General features: G+C 43.8%; 1 protein-coding gene and 2 long non-coding RNA genes across 19 annotated transcripts in view; 1 reads left to right on the top strand and 2 right to left on the bottom strand.

The window, feature by feature from the left end:
* kiaa1109 (KIAA1109 ortholog) overlaps positions 1–26,818 on the bottom strand; it is a 172,956-nt gene that overhangs the window by 18,601 nt on the left and 127,537 nt on the right. For all 17 annotated transcript variants that reach the window (XM_060051112.1, XM_060051117.1, XM_060051114.1 and 14 more), the window contains 2 exons: positions 24,655–24,812; positions 658–847 (listed from right to left, as the gene is read on the bottom strand). In XM_060051112.1, the coding sequence (XP_059907095.1) occupies positions 658–847; positions 24,655–24,812 (348 nt within the window). The remainder of the gene's footprint in view (positions 1–657; positions 848–24,654; positions 24,813–26,818) is intronic.
* LOC132457140 (uncharacterized) lies at positions 7,640–10,535 on the bottom strand. The gene is made up of 2 exons (XR_009525571.1): positions 9,511–10,535; positions 7,640–9,294 (listed from the first exon to the last, which is right to left on the bottom strand). It is a non-coding gene; the product is annotated as an uncharacterized LOC132457140 (long non-coding RNA).
* LOC132457141 (uncharacterized) lies at positions 10,920–25,210 on the top strand. The gene is made up of 3 exons (XR_009525572.1): positions 10,920–11,002; positions 11,205–12,728; positions 24,647–25,210. It is a non-coding gene; the product is annotated as an uncharacterized LOC132457141 (long non-coding RNA).

Below are 26,818 nucleotides of genomic sequence, written 5' to 3'. Positions count from 1 at the left end.
CAGTCCGCCGCTGCCATAGCCTACGTACAGGAATATAAACACTGCTGCTGAGACAATTCCGCAATTCCCTCAAAATGCAATGCAATGCAAGGTTGGTTTTATTTCTAACATTATTCTATAAACAGACATTTAGATTTATAGTCTGTCGTTATAATTGATTTACCTCGGGTGTACTGTGGAGTGGGTAAGACTGTTTTTAATAGCAGGCTAGCATTGCCCGTTGACGTGCGCTAGCCTAGCACGAGCGAACTCTGCAACTAGAAGGACTGTATGAAATGTGTTGAAAACTGTCTCCAGTGATATAGAATACCAATGCTCACTTGGGAATCAGGCCCTATGTCCAAAATTCCGAACTACCCCTTTAAAATTTGTACCAAACATTAGATACTCTGTGACAAAGGATAAACGTTTATCCCTTTTGAAGCTTGACGATATGGCCAAAATCACATTCTAAGAGTTAAAAAATATTTGTTGGTCATCTATGTTTCCTTTTAAAATACTTTAGCAGAATACGACTCTTCCATTTCTGTGATTAAAAAATAGCAGCTATCCAAGTAAATGATCGATGAACGTGGGTCAAACTGTTAAAGCCGTACAACACAAGCACCACAGAGTAACCACCAATTGTGTGGGTAAATCCATTGACCTATCGCCTACCTCTTCTCTGAGAGGCTGGTGTCCACCGTGTTGAGGTTGACCTTCCACTCGTCTTGGAGCTGGAGGTCGGCGTTGCTGAACACCCCCATGAGGATAGAGGATCCCATGTAGTCCACGCGGGCCTCGGTGGAGCCCATGGTGATCTGGATCTTGTGGCTGGGTTGCTGGTTTGGGTGCTCGGAGATGTGTGCTTTTGAAAAAAAAACACACAAAACAAACGCATTGTGTCAAAAACAAGAAATAGAAAAACAAGAAATCGCATTTTTTTTCTCATCTGCAAAGTCCTGCTTATTTAATTGATAATAGATTATAGACAATAAAAAAAAAAATAAGCTGATTAAAAAGAGGTGGGTGAAGGAGCTTGATATCGTACTGCTTGAGCAACAAAGCTGGAGAGTGCGTCTCTAATGGTTAGACATACCCCACGGCCCAAATTGTTGTATCTGTTTTTGTTTTGTTTTTTAAGGCTGGAGAAAAGTCAGAGGCCCCTGGAGGAAAGCTATGTCTGTCTTGTCTTATAATGCTTCAGATAATGCAAATACCTTCCCACTCTTGACAGGATTCCCGCAACCATTTAAATTCCAGCTAATGCATTGAATGCATTGCTCAGCTTCTAGTCCAATCACTGGTCATCTCCCGCGGCCCCTCGACTACTGCAACTCACTCCTGGCTGGACTTCCTGCCTCTGCGATTAAACCTTTGCAGCGCATCCAGAATGCGGCAGCGCGCCTCGTGTTCAACCTACCGAAGTTATCCCATTTGACCCCCCTCTTCCGGGACCTCCACTGGCTCCCTGTAGTAACTCGCATCAAATTTAAGACGATGGTACTGGCATACAAGTAGCAGAATGTATTTTTTTAAGGAGGCTGCGATCTTTTAATATCTGTAATCAACTTCTGTCAATGTTCTATCAGTCGGTGGTCGCCAGCATCCTTTTTTATGCTGTGGTGTGTTGGGGAGGCAGCACAACCAAGAGGGACTCCTCCAGGCTTGACAAGCTCATCAGGCGTGCCGGCTCTGTGGTCGGCTGCAAGCTGGATTGTCTGGTGACAGTGGCAGAGGAGAGAACCACAAAGAAGCTTCTGGCCATCCTGGATGACATCAGCCACCCTCTGCACACTGTCATCAGCAACCAAAGAAGCTCCTTCAGCGACAGGATGCTCCTCCCCAGATGCCGCACCAACAGACTAATGAACTCCTTTGTCCATCGTGCCATCACACTCCACAACTCCGCACTTGGAGGGAGGAGGGGGGGGGGCAGCAGGAGGAGTACAGTACAGTGGATAAAGGGAAATAGAAATAGGATAGACTGATCGAGCTTGCACAATCTATTTATTTATTGCTACTCACTCCATTATTAAAACAAATATGATATAATAATTGCTGCTAACATCTGCTGCTGCTGCTTTTTCTATTTAAAATGTATTTATTTATTTATACAATGTCTTGTTGTGTTATGTTACTGGGAATTTCGTTGCTCTGTTGCTTTGTAACATGTGTAATGACAACAATAAACTACTACTTGTTGCATTTTAGCTTGTGTTTTTCTTGCTTGTTTATGTGTCTTGTCTGTAATACCGCTGCTGGAATTTAGAATTTCCCTGAAGGAGCATTCCCAAGGGATCAATAAAGTGTCTATCTATCTATCTATCTATACAAGGCAGTCGATGGAACTGCCCCTGCCTACCTCCAAGCATTGCTAAAGCCACATACCCAAGCTCGATCCCTCCGCTCAACTACCTCAGCTGGACATCTGGTACCGCTATCGCTAAGAGCTAGCAAAGGCCGTTCAGCAAAGTCACAACTTTTCTCCGTTTTGGGACCTCAGTGGTGGAACGAGCTCCCTGCCGCTCTCAGGACCGCAGAGTCGCTCACTATCTTCCGAAAAAGACTCAAGACTCACCTGTTCAGAGTCCACCTCGACTCTGCATAGCCACCCTCCCCCTTCTGGCCACCATTGTACACTGTATTGTGTTGTGTTGTATTGTTTTGTATTTAGAGCTGTCAGTTAAACGCGTTATTAACGGCGTTAACGCAAACCAAATTTAACGGCGTTAATTTTTAACGCAAACTCACTCCTGGCTGGATTAACGCAAATTGTATTAATTTTTTTGGGCTCAAAACAAAGAAGCAGTAGCCTGACTGCTATGTTCAAGGCATATCTTTGTATGTTCATCGTTTAATTGCATTATAGGCTTTTTTTTTTGTACCGTCCTGTTTTGATCAGTATATGCCAATGTTGTTATCAATAAAAAAACATTGGCAAAAGGCAAGCCGATGCACTTCTCCATGTTGATAAGAGCATTAAAATTAGAAAAATTAATGGGACAAAGAATTCAAGGGATATTTAGCATAGAAAAAAAAATTATGATTATTCGCGATTAATCGTAAGTTAACTATGACATTAATGCGATTAATCGTGATTAAATATTTAAATCGCTTGACAGCCCTAATTGTATGGTATTATAGTACTTAACTGTGTATCAACTGCAGTAGCTGCTATCCGTGTTATCATTGCTGTAACATGGGGAATTGGTTAGCCTAGCGATTGTTGTACTTGCACTTGGTTCCTTGAACATCCTTTCTATACCGACAGCGATATATTGATGCACTTCTTATGACAAATGTACTTATAGTAAGTCGCTTTGGATAAAAGCGTCTGCTAAATGCCCTAAATGTAAATGTAAATGAATGTGGTACCAAGTCATTTTTAATATCTTAGAAAATAAACAGAGAAAAAACACTTGATTTAGGAAGAGCTCACCCGAATTATACACATCGGATATTAATCCCCAACAGGACAAATTGACAGACTTCTTTACTATCTTAAAGGTCCCATGGCATGCTACTTTATGGATGCTTTAATATAGATATTAGTGGGCCCCTAACAGAGTATTGGAAGATGTTCCCAAAATTCAGCCGTGGTGCAGAATTACAGCCACTACGAGCCCGTTGCACATTGCACATTTCCCCAAACGCGCTGTTTTGGTGTCTGTAGCTTTAATGCGAATGAGTAGGAGAGAGGTGGGTCAAGGAGGAGGGTGGGGGTGTAGCCCTGAGCAGCTTGCTGCCACGCTACCATGCGCTCTGTTTACAGTGGATGTATCGCAATGGCGAGGCGCACACATTCTTTGGCCGTGTTCTCTAAATATTCTAGAACACTCCAGGTGTTCCAGGTGGAGTCCTGGAGCTCTATATCTAAATAATATCATATTATACATTGATATCTATATCATATAATATATATTATCACGGCCAAAAGCTGTGTGCGCCGACTGTCGGGTTCTCCGACGTCTCTGGTTCTTCCACGTCCACAACTACAGCCTCGTTGTGGAAATACCAGAGACGTCAAAGAACCGACGTGTTATGCGCCACAACACAGAACAGTTATCCAAATAACAAAATGTACAACACTTGCGTTGCAGTGCGTGTTATCACACACACACACACACACACACACACACACACACACACACACACACACACACACACACACACACACACACACACACACACACACACACACACACACACACACACACACACACACACACGGCGCGGTCGTAGCTCATTGTCTCATTGGCCGGCCAAATTCGCTGGAGAGGCAAGGCAGAGAATGGGGAGGTAACTTGGCCCCTTATGACGACATATGGGGCCACATTCCAAATCAGCGCGCCTGAGCTTCCATTTTTTCAAAGGCCAGCAGGATTCCTAGTGCCTGTTTTACACCGAACGTAAGTTTCAGCCACTGGGGGACGATAGGCAGGCTAGGGGAACTCATATTAATGTTAGAAAACCTTATAAAATTAGATTTTCATGCCATTGGACCTTTGAATATTCCTAAATTGTCAACTGATCAGATTGAGAGCTGGATAGCCCCATATCAAAGAATGAAACTAGGAAGTCTCTTAGAGCCAATCCAAATATTAAAAGGGGTGGATGGAGGCGGGAAAGAGCACAAATTGTTATTGTACACGGTTGATCATTTTATGCTGGTAAAAAGACCCATTGAATTCGACACCACACCTTAAGGACACAATGAAATCATATTACAAATTATCAGGGTACTAGAATAATTGGACAAAGTCAGAATCTATGCCTATTACAGGATAAATCAATCCAAACTTAGAGGGTAATTCCGGTGTAAAACGGATTTGGGATATGTTTTGTATGATAACGAGTTGAAACGTTCGTTTTGGAGCACAAAAACCGCATATAGACGCTTTCTCAGGTGGCTGTTAGGCGATTCTATCAAAACGCTATAAACATGGAACGATGGGGGCACTGGTTATGGTCAAAACTAAATCGCTATTTTATACACACAATAGATAGATTAGGTAGATTGACGAACAAAGAGATTGTGACATCCGTCAGAAACACGCAAGCTCTGTGTTCGCCAATCTACTTATCGAGTCTTAAAGGTCCCATGACATGCTATTTTATGTATTCTTTAAAGGGGTAGTTCGGAATTTTGGACATAGGGCCTGATTCCCAAGTGAGCATTGGTATTCTATATCACTGGAGACAGTTTTCAACACATTTCATACAGTCCTTCTAGTTGCAGAGTTCGCTCGTGCTAGGCTAGCGCAAGTCAACGGGCAATGCTAGCCTACTATTAAAAACAGTCTTACCCACTCCACAGTACACCCGAGGTAAATCAATTATAACGCCAGACTATAGATTTAAATGTCTGTGTTGATAGAATAATGTTAGAAATAAAACTAACCTTGCATCGCATGAATCATCGAGGGACTACTTTCGAGGGACTACTAGAGGCGGAATTTTACTATGCGCTGGTTAGGTTTGTAACCGAATCACGACAGAAGAACGTAAACAGAGAAGCGTGGGACAGAAGCGCAATTGAACGACTAGGCAACATGATGGGTCAGTGTGCTTTTAGAAATAAACGGTACAGATGGGTACCACAAAGTTTCCACCAATTTCCAGTGCGAGATCCAGAAAGGACTCAACTGTGGCTTGTTGCTGCTGGCTTGGACATCAAAACACCGGCTCGTACATTTACACGTTGGATACAACAAATTCCTCATAATCGTCTTCAAAAGCAGATGCATCTCTAACTCCTCCAAACGTGGGCATATCTTGTTAATTAAATACGCTTATAGAATTCCTTTGTTCACTGTACTCTGCGTTTGTAGCAATGACAGCGGCAGGTAACCTAGGTATCAGTCCGCCGCTGCCGTAGCCTACGTACAGGAATATAAACACTGCTGCTGAGACCCCGCAATTCCCTCAAAATGCAATGCAATGCAAGGTTGGTTTTATTTCTAACATTATTCCATAAACAGACATTTAGATTTATAGTCTGTCATTATAATTGATTTACCTCAGGTGTACTGTGGAGTGGGTAAGACTGTTTTTAATAGCAGGCTAGCATTGCCCGTTGACTTGCGCTAGCCTAGCACGAGCGAACTCTGCAACTAGAAGGACTGTATGAAATGTGTTGAAAACTGTCTCCAGTGATATAGAATACCAATGCTCACTTGGGAATCAGGCCCTATGTCCAAAATTCCGAACTACCCCTTTAATATAGGTATTAGTGGGCAACTAACACAGTATTCAAAGACGTTCCCTAAATTCAGCCGTGGTGCAGAGTTACAGCCACTCCGAGCCAGTCGCACATTGAGCTTCCCCCAAATGCGCTGTTTCGGTGGGCGTGTCAAGGAGGAGGGTGGGGGTGTGGCCCTGAGCAGCTTGCAGCCACCATGCGCTCTGTTTACAGTGGATGTATCGCAATGGCGAGCCGCACACAGCCTTTAGCCGTGTTCTGTAAATATTCTAGAACACACGGGAGTCCTGGAGCTCTATATCTAAATATTATCATATAGCCTACACAGATATCTATATCATATAATATATATTATCACGGCCAAAAGCTGTGTGAGCCGATATTATGAATCTCAAACGACCGCGTTGGGTTCTCCGACGTTCCTGGTTCTTCAACGTCCACATCAATGTGAATACACACACTGTAACGCAAGTGTTTCTTGTCGGTTCTTTGACGTGTCTTGTATTTCCACAACGAGACTGTCGTGGGGGTTATCTGAGCCATGGTTGAGAAGAAATTGGGGGAAAGGAACTTTGATTTGACTCGCTGAAGTACATGAACTGCGACATGCCGCCGGTTGCCGCGAGGCACCATCGCCCGGCAGCGGGCAGCCGGCAGCGCGCGGTTCAGTCGACTTCAGGTTGATGTGAAAGTGGAAGAACCAGAGACGTCGCAGAACCCGACAAAGTCGTTTGTGATTCATAATATCGTCTGGAGGCGCACACAATATGTTATATGATATAGATATCTATGTATATGATATTATTTAGATATAGAGCTCCAGGACTGTAACGCAAGTGTTGTACACTTCCTTGTTATTTGGATAACCGTTCTGCTGTTGGTGTGATGGCACATAACACGTCGGACTCTCGTATCTGGTATTTCTACAACGAGACTCGTATTGGGGGTTATCTCAGCCAAGGTTGGGAATGAATTGGGGGGAAGGAACTTTGGCTTTGACTCCCTCAAGAACATGAACCACGACATGGAGGAGAAAGGGATTGTTGGCGGCGAATGTCTCCCGCTTGAGCCCCGCTGAGGGACCACCGCCGGAGGCGGAGGTGCATAAGCGCTGCCCGGCAAAGATCCCTTTCTCCTCCTTGTCGTGGTTCATGTTCTTGAGGGAGTCAAAGCCAAAGTTCCTTTCCCCCAATTCCTTCTCAACCATGGCTTAGATAACCCCCACGACAGTCTCGTTGTGGAAAAGACACGTCAAAGAACCGACAAGAAACACTTGCGTTACAGTGTGTGTATTCACACACACACATGTGGCGCTCGCACGGTCGAGTCTCATTGGCGGGCCAACGTCTCTGGGCGGGCCAGGCAGAGTAAGGGGAGGAGCTGAGATTCCTCATGACGTCATGAGCACAGATTTCCAAATCAGCGCGCTTGAGCCTCCGTTTTTTCAAAGGCGAGCAGAACAGCTAGTGCTCGTTTTACACCAAACGCAAGTTTTAGCCACTGGGGGACCATAGGCAGGCTAGGGGAACTCATATTTATGTTAGAAAACCTCATAAATTGAGATTTTCATGTCATGGGACCTTTAAAAACAAAATGGGTGATCTACTGATGGTTTTGTGTGCATAAAATGTCCATTTTAATAAACATCTGCACGCTTACAAAGTTCTCAATGCCTTATTTTATATGGTATGACCCTTATTATACTACCAAAGAAGGGTCGGGCTACTTTTAGCCTTTTAAGTGGTTAGAAATAGCGATTTAGTTTTTACCATAACCAGTGCCCCCATCGTTCCAAGTTTATAGTGTTCTGATAGAATCGGCTAAAAACAGCCTACTGAAGAAAGGGTCTGCGGTTTTTGTGCTCCTAAACGAAGGTTTCAACTCGTTATCATACAAAACATATCCCAAATCCATTTTACACCGGAATTACCCTTTAATGACAAACTTTGGGTTTAAATGGGTACCAAAAGGGATTCAATATTTGGAAATAAAATTACACAAGGATGTGGAAGAAATGTTGGCATTAAACTTTGAACCAGTACTTGTAAAATGTAAACTAATTAGATAATTGGGGAAAATTTCGAAATGGCCAAAATAATCACACTGGAATAAAGATTAAAAAAATGTACTGGGGTGCTATTGAAAATAAGTTGGCACTCCCTTTTTCAGCAATAGATGTTCTCTGTGTTCCCTCAATTTAACCAATCCTATCATGATACACTCCAAAGAGATATGGACTAAAATACATACGTTTAAATTGACACATTCTAAGCATCCTACACCTCCTTATGGTATAACTATGATAAGAATTGGAAAGAAATCAGTATTTTGGAAGAAGTGGCATAGTAGTGGTATATGTACCATCAATGGTCTATTTGAAGATGATGTGGATATATATTACTCGCACTGAGTGAGAAAATATAAGCTCAAGGGACAATACAAATTTTGCAAGAAGCTTGTAGCTGTAAAAGGCTCTTGCTGTATTACCTCCAAGATTCAGTACAGAGATGGAAACCACATCATGGATTACTTCAAACTACCTGGGGAGTGCAACCGAACTTCTGTATTTGATAGGAAAACCAACCAATTTCTTAGCAATGACTGTCATAACCTAAAAGTAATCTGGGAGAAAGATGTAGGATGTATAACGAAGGACAGTACATGGTTGAAATTATATCAATGGAGAGTACATAAGGGAATCCAAAGGGAAAATCACCCAATATATAATAATACACAGATACTACTGGACACCACTGAGATTATATAGAATGGGAGTAATGAATAACAATTTATGTTGGATTTGTCAGAAAGAAGCAGGCACTTTAATACACTGTGTTTGGGAGTGCCTAGCTATTCAGCCCCTTTAGAGATTCTTCAAAAGGGTACTTAGGCAAATGAGCCGGAAGAAAACTCAAGGTTGATGGAATGTACTAATGCTTTAACCACTTAATCTTCGGGCCGTTTTTGGCCATTTTTTAGGTTTTGCACTGCGCCTACTCTAGAGAGCACTGCTCCTTCATAGTATGACCTCTAATCACATGCTTGGTCTCTTTGGAAAGCTGAGAACCTGTAGAATTGTATGAATAACTGTATCATGTACTGACACAGTGCTGGGAAGGCAACAATATTGCTTTTCTGTCTATGCATTTTTTAAGAAAAAAAGCTCAAACAAAGTGTTTTGGCAATTATTTTTACTTAAATAGTGCAAACTGCAAAGGTTTAAAACACCAAAACTGAAATAGTAAAAATACTATGAATAACTATGGATAAATAAACAAAAATAAGTAAAATTACATTAACTTTGTACAAATAAAAAGAAAAAAAACTATTTACGTGATTTTCTCCCTCCTCCCTCTCCTTTCTTCTCCGGGCGATTAGCCATCTTTCAAAATGTTCATAAAACCACACTACAACAAAAATGAATAAAAATATAACCACACAAATCAACCACCTGCTCCACACTTGCACTCTGGTGACGAGCAGGCCACTTTACGCAGAACCCTTGCGGATTTGTTTTCTCACCCACACGTGAGAAGGTGTTTGACATGCTGGATATTGTCAGAAAGGCCTTTTCATTGGCTATTAGAATATCTAAGGCCCGTCTCCGACACTTGCTGTCTGCTGGTGTAGCTGTCAATCAAAGTATACATGCCCCGTTTTGATTGTGATCGCCTCATTGGCTTGTAAGGCTTGTTTACAAGGAAGTATTGGTCTTACAGACATGTGTGAGGGCTCTACGTCATCGTGAGACCATGGCGAACACAGTGGATTCCATGAATCAGACAACAGTGGAATTCTAACCCTAAATCACAGTTTTCTACAAAAAAACATTGCAGCGTTTCGGTTTTCTATTTTTCGGATGCTTTGTATAAGATGGCTTGTGCATATACATAATGTAATTAGACTAAAATAATAATGAAATTCGATTTCTGTGCAGGGTGAGGGGGGGCTATTTTGACCTAAGACACTAGGATATATTTGATCTATATTTGCAAAAACATATTTATTCCACCGAATGGTTGACATTCCTGAGATTCTAAGCTTTCAAACGGTGAATGACAGGACTATATCACTCAACCTAATGACGTCGAAAATTGGTGGTGTAACTAAAACTTGCCCGCCGGCGGGATTTGACGATTAAGTGGTTAAATTGTTTCATAGATAACCATTCTAGTCATTCCAATATGAATGTGCCCCTGCTGATATTTTTTGATTTTACAGATATATTATTTAATCTTTTATGGCAAAGACTTTATTTGAACTGTAAAAAGAAATGTCTCTGTATGTGTACTGTCATGTGCCAAAGCTAAAATTCAATAAAAAAACTTGAATTACAAAAATAATTACACACACACACACACACACACACACACACACACACACACATACATACATACATACATACATACATACATACATACATACATACATACATACATACATACATACATACATACATACATACATACATATATATATATTGTCAAGTAAGGTAGATTTCTTAGAGTCCAGGAGACAGGGAGGAGGTGGAGAGGTCTGTGGGAGGATAAGGGCGGGGGAGGCAGGGGCTGTTGGAAAATTACCAAGGCCTAGGGAAAGGTGGGGGTTTTACCAGCGGGGACTGAAGGATGTTAAAGAGGAATGGATTTACTTATGACAGTGTTACTTATGTATCAGGTTTATTCATGTATCAGTTAAACATCATAAAATCATATATCATGTTTTAGTATCATCATATAACAATCAGTTTCTTTGTCTCTTAGTTTTAGTATCATCATGAATCTATCTCTTTCTTTAATATCTATCATTCATTATAACGTGTTTCTTTGTTTTAATATCATCATAAATATATCTCTTTCTTTAATATCTATCATTCATTATAAAGAGTTTCTTTGTTTTAATATCATCATAAATATATCTCTTTCTTTAATATCTATCATTCATTATAAAGTGTTTCTTGTTTTAGTATCATCATATACTGTATCTATCTTTTTCTTTTATAACTATTATTCACTATAAGATTTATCATGTTGTTTAGACATAATCGGTTATGGAAGAAAGCACTTAGAAAGATTACAGCACTTGTGGGTGAAATGATGTTGTCATACGCTTATGACATGTTGTATTGTTGTTCTGTTTATCTTACACTTATGATATGTTGTATTGTTGTATTGTTTATCATTATATGGTGTATTTTACTTATTAGTATAATTTGTGGAACAAGTAACAACAATCTGAAGGCGTACATGCCGGAGAGTACATGCCTGAGAGTAGGCCTACGTGCCTGAGAGAATCTCTGCCATGGCGGGGTGGAAAAATATCAGGTCAAAGTGACCTGGTATCTGCATCAGAGAAAGGGGAGGTGAAAGTGAAAGTTCTAGATAAAAGGCGCTGTATGAGGCAGAGAGATAAAGACATCGTCCCGACGGGGGCTCCATGCGGGGCGGCCCTGGGCCCTTTGCGATCGCCGGACTTTCGGACTTAGGAAACTCAGAAAACTTAGAACATCCGATCGCCGTACTTTCAGATTTAGAAAAATTAGAAAATCCGATCTCCGTACTTTCGGACTTAGAGAAATTAGGACATCCTCTCTTCAACACTCTACAGATATGGGAGAGATCTCTCCCATAGCCCAACGGGGCAAAGAAGACTACTGGCTGTGGGACCATTTGATGAGACCTTCCTGGCTGTGGGACCATTTGATGAGACCTTCCTTGCTGTGGGACCATTTGATGAGACCGACCCTCCGTGCCCGAGGAGAGATAGAGCTTCTCTCTCTCTCCCTACCGTCGACACCGGGGAAGTGTTGGATGTAGTGTAGAGAGGTAAGAATCAGGTATCGAAATTATTATAGACTAAATCAGCTTTATAGACAAACCCAATTTATTAGGCACTATATTATAGGTATTATAGGAGAGATAGAGTTTCTCTCTCTCTCCCTCTGACGTCACCGGAGCAACATTCCAGCGCCGCTCACTCCCCAATAACACGGACGTGAGGATAGATTAGTCTCGATCTCTCCTTTCTTCACAGTGTGCGGGGGCCAGAACAAGGGAGCGACAGCCTTTCTCTTCACACCGCTGAGGAGAGTGTCGACGTAGAGAGGTGTAGAGAGGTGAAAAATCCGGAATCGAAATTATCGTAGACAAACCCACCAAGATGTGTTCCAGATGTATTTTATGTCACTTATTTAGAAGCGTCACTGACGGCATTCTATTAGTCACTATATTATATGTATTAACATGCTTTTTTGATGGCCTTCACCGCTTGCTGCAATGTCCCAGATATTAATCCTGCAAATAAAACTATATTCAAACCATTCCTTTCCAATCATTCCAAGGACCTGCTACGGAGGAGTGTAGGTTAGAGCTTCAGTGAACGAACTAACTGTTCTAGTATAGGCATCGTGGATCTAAGAGGTTACCTAGTACAAAGAAATCAAACGTATCCCGGGAGTTAGTCATTTCCAAACTCCTAAAACAATCTCAGCAAATTCACCAAGTGCACGGATCCCAGAGGAGAGCTATCACAACAGACGTGATCGGTATGCCACGTTCCTGGCAACGAATGTAGCCAGGAATATAATATATATATATTAGTGGGGGGCATAGATATTTTTTTCTGCCTCTCTGATTCCCTCACGTTAACCTCAGTCTAAATTCTAGCTTCTGATTGGTTAGTTCAGTCACGTGATGGGTCCGAACAAGGAAGTGTTTGAAAATAGGCGATATTTCTTTTATCGCGCGATGAAAGTTTCGCGTTAACGCAGCCGTTAACGGCCCACCACTAGTATATATATATATGTATGTGTATATATGTATGTGTATATATATATATATATATATATACACATACATACATATATATATATATTTAAAATGCATCATGCTCTGAATCATTCACTAACACCCTTTCCACAATATCAAACAGAGCGGTCAGAGTAACAAACTAGTAAAAGAACAACAAGAACGTTATTTCAAAACTATTTACATGGGCTGTAAGCCTAACTATTCAGATTGAGGGACTTCATTTATAGATCAGGTCCATCCTTCTTGCTGTGTCAGTGACCTGGTCATACCAAATGGATATTTTTTAAGTGATTTCAGCATTTTCTTTTCAATCAAAATAATTGCCAGATATGTTAACCTCTCCTGCCCCATCACATTCCGTGCGTACGTTTTAATTTGTTTTAGGCAGGAAAAACTTCACTCAGCTTCAGCAGAGGTGGCACCAATTGTAGCAATCAGAGACATACGTTTGTACAGCTGTGGCATCGCTCCATCAAGGCCGCTGGATTTCATGAAGGCGAGCGTATCAAAAAGTTTTCGTGTGGAATTTATCTGTTTCTAAAAAAATGGTGAAGTAAAATTTTTAATTTGTCTGCATCAAAGAAGTGGCCATATGTCTCCATCAAATTCGCCAGTGCCTGCGTGGGAAATTAGACTTTGAAAGATTCAAATTTAGCCTCATCCAAAAGCTTGGAGAAGCCCAAACGATCGAGGTGTTGGAAGCGCTGGGTAATTTGGTTGAGCATGCTGTCGTAGATGGCATCATAAAGCGCTCTGTATGCCTGACGGGGATTTAGCAGCCTTCTTTTTGCCCTGTGAGATACATCAGGGTCTTCTGTTTGAGTGGCAGCCCTGGTGTAAATCTTGTCGAAGACACTCTCTACTTTCAGTTTGTCAATTATTTGTAGGAGGTTTTCAATGCGCCGTTTGCAGAAAGCGATATCCATTGACTTGTGCTGTAAGATGTCAAAGACCACGTCAGTGTGTGCAAACAACTGCTCAAATGTGAAGAGAAAAAACACAAATTCAAACTCTTCCATCTTACACCTCAAACCATCAGCCAAACGAATAGTCTCGTCTTCCATCGTTGGACGCACAATAATATTCTCGAAGATGTCGTGTAGTTCGTCATAATTAGAATCAACCGTATTCACTACTCGGGAGGAGAAGTTCCAGCAAGTCGGAGCGTTCCAGGGCAGCCAAGTGCACCTGAATTCGTCGAGTAAAGCTACCCTCTTGCTTGACTTGGAGAAGAAAGAAGTGAAGCCACCCAAGTGAGCAAAGAAGTACTTTGCTTGGGGAATGGCCTTAACACCCTGACTTAAAACTAGGTTTAAGCGATGTGCATAGCAGTGGACAAATGTTGCACAGGGAGCCACTTCTCTCACCTTAGCCTGCAGGCCATTCAAGTGCGAGGCCATGACCGCGGCACCATCATACGTTTTGGCGACAAGTTTATCCTTGAAATTGAAACCTGACAACTCAGCCTGCACGAATTCGATCAATGACTTAGCAAATCGACCATTGGACACATCAAAAAAGCCTAAGAAGCGTTCCTGAATGGTACCATAGTCATGTGTGTGACAGCTTATGTCTGTGGTCTCGTCGATTTGGCAAGAAAATAATGGTTTCCTGTTAAGTTCCTTTTTTATCTCTGTTTTAATCGAACTGTGAATGGCTGCAATAAATCGTTTTGGATTGTTTTTGACGTGCCAGTGAAAACAGTCGAGCTTTCCATATGTTCTGCCAGAACGCGGTCATACTGAGCAATCACCTCCACAAGCTCCCTCTAATTTCCCTAATTTTCCCCTTCGTCATGTCCCCTAAATGACAACTCTTGCATGCCCAGGCAAGCTGTTGAATCTAACAGATGTTTCACCACCTCCCTATTGCCACTGTGACGACCCAGTTGGGTCTTTGACCCCGCCCCTGCTGTGTATGCCTGTGTTTCTCTCCCTCCTAATTAGGAGATTTTCGGCAGGTGTGGGATGGACCGGTGGCAGTATAAAGAGCCTGCCCAGACAGCAGACGAGGCTTCTCCCTCCTCCCAGCATTTGCTTTCCCTTGTCTTCCTTTGTATGCACATGGACTGATATTTACATTACCTTTTTGGTTACTTACATGTATACTGACTTGCACCACACTTCTTATTATTCTGTTTATTCTATAATAAATTACTTATTATTGTGGAAATAGCGTGGTCTCCCCGGTTAATTTTGCATGCATGGAGCCAGCATGTCACATATGGGGGCTCGTCCGGGATTGTTTCTGGAAGTGGGTAAGGTAAAGAAGATTTTCCTCCACTTGTTTTGGATTGTCAATTTTTGTCAAATTGGCCTTTTGTTTGTACTGACGGGTAGGAATTGCCTGGGCAGTAGTATTATATGGAATTGGGGGAGACCCGCGCTAAATTAGTTGTGTTGGTTAAATGATAAATTGAGATTTTGGATTAATTGGTCGTTGGGATTGGTTATTTGGTTGATATGCGTTGCTTTGTTTGATTTGCTGGGGAGGAGTAGAGACAATTAGGAGGCTAGGTGTAGCTTCAATTGGGTGCAGGTGTGGCGGTTACCATGGAAGGCTGGTAGATTAGATCTGCCGGAGCAACTGATAGTCCTCGCGTTAGGAGTAGAGCGCTTACCGCTGTTTATTGTTTTGCCTTTGTTGTTTTTAGTGTGTCGGACGCGCTAGGGTTGCTTGTAACCAAATTGCTATGGGCACACCGAAGACTAGCTTAGAAGTAGGTAGGGCTGTGTTCTACAGTTAAATGCGGGGCTGCTCCGGTCTGGTGGGAAATTTGTTACACTTGTGTTCAATTGGTTGGCTGTTCGGTGCGCTGTCGAGTCGTAGCCTTGTTTTTTCATCCGGTTTAGAGCAACATAAGCATTTATTTTGTAAGTGTACAAGCAGGGCTCTACAGTGCGCCCATTTCACTCGCATTTGCGAGTGAATATTTTGGCGTGCGAACGAGAAAAACAAAACAGGAGCACGCGTGCGAATGACTTCTCCACAACGCACTATACTATACCAAACGCAAAGGGGCGAAACGATTCCATACAAAGCAGCGATTCCATTTGCAGCGCGACACTTTTGCCCGGCACGGGCGAGCGTGTTCACGTGGATTTCAGGTGGATTTGCAGCACGCCACTTTTGCTCGAGTTGAAATATTTAAACTTTGCCGCAACATACGCGTGATGACAGCCAATCAGCGTTCAACAGCGTGGCCCCTGAGTGACGTGTAGGGATGGGAATCGAGAACCGGTTCTTGTTCAGAACCGGTGCCGAGTCAACCGATTCCTTGGCATCATTAGCAAGCCTGCTTAACGATTCCGCTTATCGGTTCCGGTCGCGGCAAAGGCGTCATGACGTCACACACACGCTGCTTTGTTTTGGTTCAGAACGCAGCAAACATGGTGCCGCCGAGGAAGAAGCGCATTGTGCGTTCACACCAAACGCGATGGGGCGACAAGATCCCATACATAGTGAACGTAGAGACGCGTATCGGGCGAATTTTTCGCGAGAGAAAACAACCAGTTTTTTTCGTGATGTTAATCAGCGTTCAACAGCGTGACAACTGAGTGACATATGTAACGTAACAGCCAATCAGCGTTCAACCGTCAAACTCAGTGCAGTGCAGTCCGTGGTGAACTGCAGCACGGAGGAGAAAGTGATAGTTGCAGTTTGCGACTCATTCTAGGAGCTCTATATGTAATATTCTAGGAGCTCCATATGTAATATAATATAATTTTATACATAATATCCCGGCCAGCAGCTCTGTGCGCCTCCGGATGGCCGTAGCGTGGGGAGCTCTCATAGGGAATGGGCTTCTCGGGGTTTGTTTACCGGCGTTGCTATGGTTTCCGGTCGTGTGTATTCCAACGGTTTATTAGGTAGGCCCATCTAATAAATCTCTGTCTAATCAATACTTCATTTTGTTTATGTCAGTTGAATTTTGTTACAAGTTGAATGCAAATGAGCACTGTTCGCATTCCAAAAGGCACAAGCTCTTACTTGACTGTTTTCAGTCTGTGTTTTTAGTTATATGGCACATAATGATGGCACTTGGGCTTAAAAAAATATTTTTTTGTCTAGACCAATTGATTTGAAAATGTTAAATTTCCTAATTCTAGAAGCACTTCTGATCAGATATTAAAGAGATTTAATGCAAACAAACACATTTGTACTTATTTTCTCACCCAATGAGAATCGATAAGAGAATCGATAAGGAATCGGATCTATAAGCAGAATCGGAATCGGAATCGTGAAATTCTTATCAATTCCCATCCCTAGTGACGTGCGTAACATAACAGCCAATCAGTTTTCAACCGGCCAACCATTCCCTGCAGTGCAGTCCGGGGTGAACCGCAGAATGGAGGAGAGAGTGATTGTTGCCGTTTGCGACTCCCCGAGCTCTATATAGAATAGCATATGATATAATTGTATTGTATACATAATTTCACGGCCAAAAGCTCTGTGCGCCTCCGGATGGCCGTAGCGCGGTAGGCGGGAGGGTTTAGCGGGGTCTGTTTTACCTACGTTGCTATGGTTACCAGTCTTGTGTGTTCCACGGTTTATTAGGTATCTAAATCGCTGTCTAATCAATACTTCATTCACTGCCTCTTCCGTGGTCATTACAATATTATGAATAGACTGCGTGGAGAAAGTTAATGCTGTTACTGTAGTCGATAAAGTCTACAAATTCAACCCCCAACTGGTTGAAGGATTTCGGGTGGCTAGTTTATGATGCTAAGAACAAGAAAATGTTCTGTACATTTTGTAAGGAAGCCCCGTCGGCAATGGCAAGCTCCTCTCTGGTTATGACGGGGAACCCTAATCTGAAACGCGATGCTGTGGTGAAACACATCGAGTCCACTAGGCATTCTCGCTGTCCCGATTTCTATATAAATCGCACCCAGCCCAATAACCCTGGTACGGTGGAAGCCGAAATTGGTGCTGTTTTGTGTAGCCTAAATGTAATCTTGTCTATTTATTTGTCTTAATTTTGCTTTAGTAAGTTGTTGCTGTTGGTGTGTGCAATTTCTGCACGCTAATAAATGTTCTAAACAAAAACCTATTGTGCCCCCATTTTTTTTCCCTGTGCTCCTACATTTTTTCATTTAGGGGCACGAGTGCTCCTGAAAAAAAAAAGTTAGTGTAGAGCCCTGTGTACAAGCATTGCTTAAAAGGGACATGGAAGCTTTTGTTGAGGCCCCATCGGAGGCTAAAGTTTATAAGTGTACCAAGCGACAATTGTGGGAGGTGGCTGAGCATTATGGATTGGAGGGTCTGCGGAAAGATTTAGGAAAAGAGGAACTACAGGAACGGATAAGATCGGGTTTGGTAGAGAAGTCTATTATAAGAACTCAGACTGAGCCATCTACACCAAACGACTCGGATGAAGATTCGCGTTCTGGGGACAAGGATTTGAGTTTCGAACAGAAAATGGCGCTCAGGCGTTTCGAGGCGGAGCAGAAGCATCTAGACCGTGACCGTGAAGCTGATTTAGAGCGGAGGCGTCTTGACCGTGAGGTTGCTTTGGAAATCGAGAAGCTGAAACGAGACAATGACATCGAGAGACTGAGAATCGAGTCTGAACTTCAGAGAGAGAAGTTTAAATTGATTGCAGAGGGGAAAATGCGGGGTACTGAAGCTGGGGATTCGAGGTCGGGCGTAGAGGGAAACCTCTCTAATATGATTAGGTTTTTACCAAAATTTAACGACCGAGACCCCGACATTTTCTTCTCCCTCTTGAGGGGATTGCCGATCAGCGGGAGTGGGATGATGCAGAGCGCACTTTGCTTCTACAAGCAGTTCTCGAGGGGCGCGCCCAAGACGCATATGTGGCGTTGTCAGTGGTTGAGCGTAGGTGCTACAAGTCGGTGAAGGCAGCAGTATTGCGGGCTTACGAACAAGTGCCAGAGTTTTACAGACAGCATTTTAGAAATTGGAGAAAAGGTGACCGGCAAACATACTCTGAGGTGGCCAGAGACCTTGTTGGTTATTTTAACCGCTGGTGTTCCGCAGTCAATGTAGCAACCTTGGAACAACTGGGTGATTTGGTGGTATTGGAGCATTGTACCAGAGCATCTGGCTGCCTTTATTAATGAGCACAAGGTTAAGACGGCCGCGGAGGCTGCCGTCCTCTCGGACGAGTATGCTTTAACTCATAGACCTGTCAATCACACTCTGGATGGGCGTCGGACCACTCGGTACCATGGGAACGATAGTGGTCAGGTTGTGGTTAGACAGGATTCCTCATATAGGAATAAGGCTGACAATGAAAGGTGCCATTATTGTGGTGAAAGTGGTCATTGGAAGAGGTACTGTCCGTCATTACGGAATAGACTTCCAACCAAGTCAAACTTCAGCAGGCCATCCTCCGCTAATGGGGATGGATGCGTGGCGAATGTTCGGCAGTCAAACCCCACACCCAACGTTGAGCAGGTGAACAAAGACCCTATGGAGGGTACTGCCTCGAAAGGGGGTTCAGGCTGTGGGGTGCTGGATCGTCCTGGGGAAGGTCAGTGCTTTTCTGAATCCGCTATCGGGCACGTAGGTGAAGGCTACGGGCCGTTTATTACGGACGGATTTGTTTCACTTGTAGGTAGTTCAGAGAAGAGGCCGGTAAAGATTCTGCGGGATACTGGTGCTACTGAAACTTTTGTTGTTGAGTCCGTTTTGCCATTCTCAGGGCAGTCGAGCACGGGGAATGTTGTGCTAATTCGAGGCATCGGAATGCAGACTATGGGCCCTATTTTAACGGTCTGAAACGCAAGTGGGAAGCGCAAAGCGCAAGTAGCTTTGTGGGCGGTTCTACGGCGCTATCGCTATTTTACAGGCGGATAAATGACACTTGCGTCGCGGCGCAAGTGTCAAAAGGGTTGGTCTGAAGCAGTTACCCGGAGGTGTGGTTTGGGCGTAACGTCCAACAAACCAATGAGAGTGCCAGCTCCCATCCCCTTTAAGAGCCATGGGCGCATTTGAATCGGACGAGTTGATATTTTGACAGCGCGTCAGATGAGACAGATGCACATGAATTTCAAACTGCAAATGGCTCAGTTTATTGCCAAATAATATGGCCTAATTCACACATGGAATAAGGGGTTTTCTTCCACAACTTACTGAGTCCTCGAATAAATTTCGGCAAAGAAAACGTAGGCTAGCCTATATGATATAACATATGGTAACTGTGGTTCTATTTAATGATATATGCAATACATTATAAACATTGTTTCTTATCAGTATTGTATGCTATCCTAATATGCATGTGTCCCCGCGGTAATAGACATTGCCATTGATTGTATTATGCGTTACGTGTTTAGTTTGCGTGTGTTTAAACAGAGCACACACGCAGGCCCGCATTCATTAATTCTTTTTAACACTCACTCGCGGTAAAACAATGTTTTTCACGATCAAATACTCATCAATCCTAAAAGTTATGGGCATGTAGGCCAACACGATGTCTGTCAAGAAAATATGTGTTTGCTGTACGGTGTTTGCAGATGCATTGATTTAAAAGTACAACTTATTACCGCTGCATCAGCTGTTCTTTCCCAAATAATTTACCAAGAATGTGCGGCTAGGTAGATGGGAGAAGCAAAGTGTATGCGCGAGGTGCACAAGCAATCCGTACGCATCGCATGCGCATGTAGCTATGCATGCGCCCTTAAAATAGCATCTGAACAACGCGCCACTGACTTTAAACCAGGTATTTCCTGGTCAGTAGCGCAATGGTATTCAGAAACGGCAAAATACCGTTTGCGCCAGAACACGCCTCCTCCTTCCGCCGAACTGCCCCTTGGGGCGCATGATCAATCCCTAATTTACCGGCGAGTGGCGGTGGTGGGAAAAGAATGCTCTGCGCCAGTTGTGAACTAGCAACGACACATGCGCCAGTGACTAAGTCACTTGCGCCGGATGCAAGATAGGGCCCTATGTCTGTTCCCCTCCACAGTATCGAACTAAGTTCTGATCTGGTGAAGGGGAATGTTGTTGTCGGCGTGTGCCCTGCGTTGCCTGTACTGGGAGCAGTGTTTCCGCTAGAAGAAATTGGTGCCGGTCATGTGACCGGGAAGGTTTCATTTTACCGGTCAAATTGGAAAAAAATCGGTCTGATATTGTCCGTGTTTATTGAACTTAAAAAAATTGATAGGCAGGCTATATAAAGAAGAAGAAGTGTGTGATCATATTTTGATTCGCCATGGTTGTTAAATACCGGTACTCCACAAAGCTTGCCGCCGGCTTTCGCTAGCTTGCCGCCGTTTAGTTCATAAACCTACGGTAGTCTATAGCGACCAATTTGAGCGAGTGCACGAAATGTAACAACTTATTTATTTTATCACACAGGCTACGCTACAATCAAAACCCTCATTGTTTTACATGAATTGGCTAAACAAATGACCACTGTAGCATATTTAAACACAATTCAAATGAACACATTCAAAAGTATTCCTGCTCAATTTTAAGGGTTGAATCTCCTCGTGACTGAATGTTTGTATACAGAGCGCATGCTGAATGCGCGCAGCGGCGCAGGGTTGATGCGCTCCACTTTTTTCTGTGGAGAACCAGCGCCTTCAATATTCTGCATAAAACGAAACCGGATTGTTTTCGCCCGTTTCGGCTCCGTTTGGACGGGGCCTTATTTCCAATCGGTCATTCTGACCGGAGACATTTAGAATTTTCGGTCCTCCTCATTTTTTTCCGGTCAAAGACGGTAATTACCGGACAACGGGAACTCTGACTGGGAGTGCATACAATTTTGGGCAACAATTTGGCAGGAGATCGTGTCTGGCCAAGTGGGCCAGCACTACCAATAGTGACCATCGAGCCGTCCAAGTCTGTGAAGCAAGACGAGTGCGCAACAGTATTTCCTGGAGTGTTTAATGCGTGTGCGGTCACTCGTGCAAACAGTCGGTTGCGAGTCATGGATAGTTTGAGTGCAAATAAACGTGCATGCCCACAAATACCAAGTTTGCCATCAACATTAGAACGTGATGATTTTATTCTGGCTCAGAAAGAAGAGGATGGGTGAACAGAATTAAGGGATGGGGTTCTGTCAGGCGAAGAATTGCAGAGCGCAGACCGGGGATATTTGATTCATGATGGATTGCTTATGCGAAAATTTGTATCATTGAAAGATGAACTTATTGAGACGTTGTTGCAAATTGTTGTGCCAAGGGAATACAGGGAAAAAGAGGATGAAGAACAAACGCTTTTCACTGCATATGATAAAGTTGATCAGGAATGGATAGAAAGTGACTTCCAGTTTTCGACAGACAAAGATATCAGTCAGTCTGAATTGGATAACACTAGTTTGTTATTATCCCGAGGCGATTCCATGAGAGATGTGTGCGGTGATGAGTTACAAACAATTGAACACGGCGAAAAACCACCCATACAAGAACAAGAGAACAATTTAGCAGTTCACCAGATAGTGGAGACTGAAGGTCCGACAGAAGACGGATCTTCGGTCTTGGAACACAGTGAGCAGCGACCAGAGAGCCAGTTGCATGAGGACATCATTGGGGCTCGGCACGGCACCTGTCCTGTCCTGGCGGCTCCCCGGCTTGACCATCCATTTAAGATTCAGGTGGATGCCAGCCAGGTTGGTGCAGGGGCAGTGCTGTTACAAACGGATGAGCAGGACATAGGCCGTCCTGTCTGTTATTTTTCCGGAAAGTTTTATCGTCACCAGTTAAATTATTCCACAATCGAGAAAGAAGCCCTGGCCATGGTATGGTCGCTTCAGCATTTCGATGTGTATGTTGGTGAGGGGTGTTCTTCCGGTGGTGATGTTTTCGGATCACAATCCGTTAACCTTTCTCCACTCGTTACAGAATCCGAAACAGCGCCTGATGCGTTGGGCGTTGTTTTTGCAGCCCTACAATATTCAGATTCGCCACATTCGGGGCATGGACAACGATATGGCAGATGCGTTGTCCCGCGCCCCGGAGTTGATAGAATAGTTGGTTGATTTCATACATACATGCATGTAGTTATTTCTCTCCTCCCCTGTCCCTCTTAAAGTGCTTTTCCGGGCCCGGTTTTGCTGTGGGACAGGAGTCTTGGGCGGAGATAACTGGTGGTAGTTGGGTTTTGTTGTTTTTGGTTGGTTCTACTTTTTTTGGATTGATTGGTTATTGATTTTATTTTGATCGATTTATTTTTGTGGTTGTTTCTTAGGAACAGAATCCCATTTAGGTGGGCTTCTGTTTTAAGGGGGGGGATGTGACGACCCAGTTGGGTCTTTGACCCCGCCCCTGCTGTGTATGCCTGTGTTTCTCTCCCTCCTGATTAGGAGATTGTCGGCAGGTGTGGGATGGACCGGTGGCAGTATAAAGAGCCTGCCCAGACAGCAGACGAGGCTTCTCCCTCCTCCCAGCATTTGCTTTCCCTCGTCTTCCTTTGTATGCACATGGACTGATATTTACATTACCTTTTTGGTTACTTACATTTATACTGACTTGCACCACACTTCTTATTAATATGTTTATTATATAATAAATTACTTATTATTGTGGAAATAGCGTGGTCTCCCCGGTTCATGTTGCATGCATGGAGCCAGCATGTCACACCACGCACTTTAGCATTGTGCTGTTGGATTTGCAGCCGCACACCCTCATCTACAACCTGATCTATAGGCATGGTGCATAGCAAGGAAAGTCGGATAGCAGCACCAACGTTTGGTTGCCCTATCAAGATTTTTCACATCAGTGAAACCATGAACAGCCCACGTTGGAGATTTGCTATTATTCATAAGCAAACGAGGCCAGCAATAAAGTCGATTGCTTGTAATGCTACCAGTAAGCCATGCGTACCTAGCAAACCATGTAGCACTCACAACACTGACGTTGCCATTACTTTTGGTGACCTTGATTTTGGGAAGTGGTCTACCTCTTTCTTTGGTCGCTAACTTAGCACTGTAACTGAATGAATGGAATGCTTTTTGTAATAAGACGTTAACAATGTCCTCCGTTTCCAATGTTTCCATTGTGCATTTAGGATCTCGCTATCGCAGATTTCACTTGCTCTGGGTCTCTTAGACTGAGCACCGTGGCAATGCAGACCGGGTTTGTTATCGACAGCGTTGCCAGATTGGGCAGATTTCCCGCCCAATGATAATTTTTCCAGCCTAACATGCTTAAAAGTAGCCCAATTGGGTGGGAAATCTGACCAATCTGGCAACACTGCTCAACATCCAGGGATCCTACTTATTGGTTCATAGCGCAGACGGATAGATTTTTGCGCGAATCAGACCCCTTAAGGTCCAACCCACTCAGAGGAGGACTTTCCTCCTCTCTCCCATTGAAACCAATGTTATCCACCGGCCGCCAGTACTTTCGGGGAAATGAATGGGAGTCAATGGAGACGGAAGGAGGACGTTCCTCCCTGAAGTCATTGTCAATAGGCTATAGGGGGTGCTAATGTCCCTTTACCCAGGGAAACAAACATTATATATTCAAAGGCAATAAAGTAGTCATATTTAAGGCCATTCATTCATTACAATAGTCTGGGCAATCTAAATGTTTTATTCTCAACAATGTTAGGGAGGATCTTCCTCCCTCTCCTCAATGGAGAAGCCTCCACTGATATATATATTTAACGCACCCGAAGCAAAATTGAATAGAACAAACTCAAACCAATCGACTCTGCCGCTACTTGTCATTATCCTCAGGTACTCACAGACCATCTCCAGAGTGTTCACGTCGATATTGCCCCCCACCACGCCCCCTTTGGAGTCCAGCTTGGACCGCCCCAGGCCGACCGACATGCTGATCTCCCGGTCCCGATTGCTGCCCACGGACAGGCGGCCCTGGCTCTTCAGACCGCTGGTGGTCCACCTGGAGGAGCCAATGAGCTCTCATTAGAACGTAATGCAGTATCCACGTCATCAGGTTCATCAAATAAGTATATATGGACAAAAATATATGAAACTAAGGCACATAGTGATGATGGCTGAACGCCCCGACCCACGTGACCCACGTGACATCACATCAGCCATCTCAGTCTAATGGAAATAGTGACTACAGCTGTCATCTCTTTGGTTCATAGAACAAGCGTTGTCAATGCATGGCAAGCTTTAGGATTGTTGCCTTAACGTTGACATTAATGGAAAATTCTTCACAGAGTGAAATATTGCTTGTGGTATTTGCTGTATCACTATTTGACATTTGTCTATGGCAATCCTGACCAGCTTGTGTGTGATATTCTGCAACATTACGCCATAAAAAATGCACAGCTCTTCCATGAAAGACAAAGCATCAAACCGTTTTGGACGGCAGCAATACTTGGTTGGAATTGGCCAGGTTCTCTTGTGAAATTACTGATTTATCCAAGTAGGAATATGACGAAAAGGTGATATACACTGCTCCAAAAAATAAAGGGAACACTAAAATAACACATCCTAGATCTGAATGAATGAAATATTTTTATTAAATACTTTGTTCTTTACATAGTTGAATGTGCTGACAACAAAATCACACAAAAAATATCAATGGAAATCAAATTCATTAACCCATGGAGGTCTGGATTTGGAGTCACACTCAAAATTAAAGTGGAAAAACACACTACAGGCTGATCCAACTTTGATGTAATGTCCTCAAAACAAGTCAAAATGAGGCTCAGTAGTGTGTGTGGCCTCCACGTGCCCGTATGACCTCCCTACAACGCCTGGGCATGCTCCTGATGAGGTGGTGGATAGTCTCCTGAGGGATCTCCTCCCAGACCTGGACTAAAGCATCTGCCAACTCCTGGACAGTCTGTGGTGCGATGTGGCGTTGGTGGATGGAGCGAGACATGGTGTCCCAGATGTGCTCAATTGGATTCAGGTCTGGGGAACGGGAGGGCCAGTCCATAGCATCAATGCCTTCATCTTGCAGGAACTGCAGACACACTCCAGCCACATGAGGTCTAGCATTGTCTTGCATTAGGAGGAACCCAGGGCCAACCGCACCAGCATATGGTCTCACAAGGGGTCTGAGGATCTCATCTCGGTACCTAATGGCAGTCACGCTACCTCTGGCGAGCACATGGAGGGCTGTGCGGCCCCCCAAAGAAATGCCACCCCACACCATTACTGACCCACCGCCAAACCGGTCATGCTGGAGGATGTTGCAGGCAGAACGTTCTCTACGGCGTCTCCAGACTCTGTCGCGTCTGTCACATGTGCTCAGTGTGAACCTGCTTTCATCTGTGAAGAGCACAGGGCGCCAGTGGCGAATTTGCCAATCTTGGTGTTCTCTGGCAAATGCCAAACGTCCTGCACGGTGTTGGGCTGTAAGCACAACCCCCACCTGTGGACGTCGGGCCCTCATACCACCCTCATGGAGTCTGTTTCTGACCGTTTGAGCAGACACATGCACATTTGTGGCCTGCTGGAGGTCATTTTGCAGGGCTCTGGCAGTGCTCCTCCTGTTCCTCCTTGCACAAAGGTGGAGGTAGCGGTCCTGCTGCTGGGTTGTTGCCCTCCTACGGCCTCCTCCACGTCTCCTGATGTACTGGCCTGTCTCCTTGTAGCGCCTCCATGCTCTGGACACTACGCTGACAGACACAGCAAACCTTCTTGCCACAGCTCGTATTGATGAGCCACTTGTGTGGGTTGTAGACTCCGTCTCATGCTACCACTAGAGTGAAAGCACCGCCAGCATTCAAAAGTGACCAAAACATCAGCCAGAAAGCATAGGAACTGAGAAGTGGTCTGTGGTCACCACCTGCAGAACCACTCCTTTATTGGCGGTGTCTTGCTAATTGCCTATCATTTCCACCTGTAGTCTATTCCAGTTGCACAACAGCATGTGAAATTGATTGTCAATCAGTGTTGCTTCCTAAGTGGACAGTTTGATTTCAC

This window comes from Gadus macrocephalus, chromosome 5, assembly GCF_031168955.1.
Source record: "Gadus macrocephalus chromosome 5, ASM3116895v1".
Classification (NCBI taxonomy): Eukaryota; Metazoa; Chordata; class Actinopteri; order Gadiformes; family Gadidae; genus Gadus; species Gadus macrocephalus.
The sequence above is the reverse complement of the archived record's forward strand: the minus strand, read 5'-3'. Positions and strand labels throughout refer to the sequence as shown.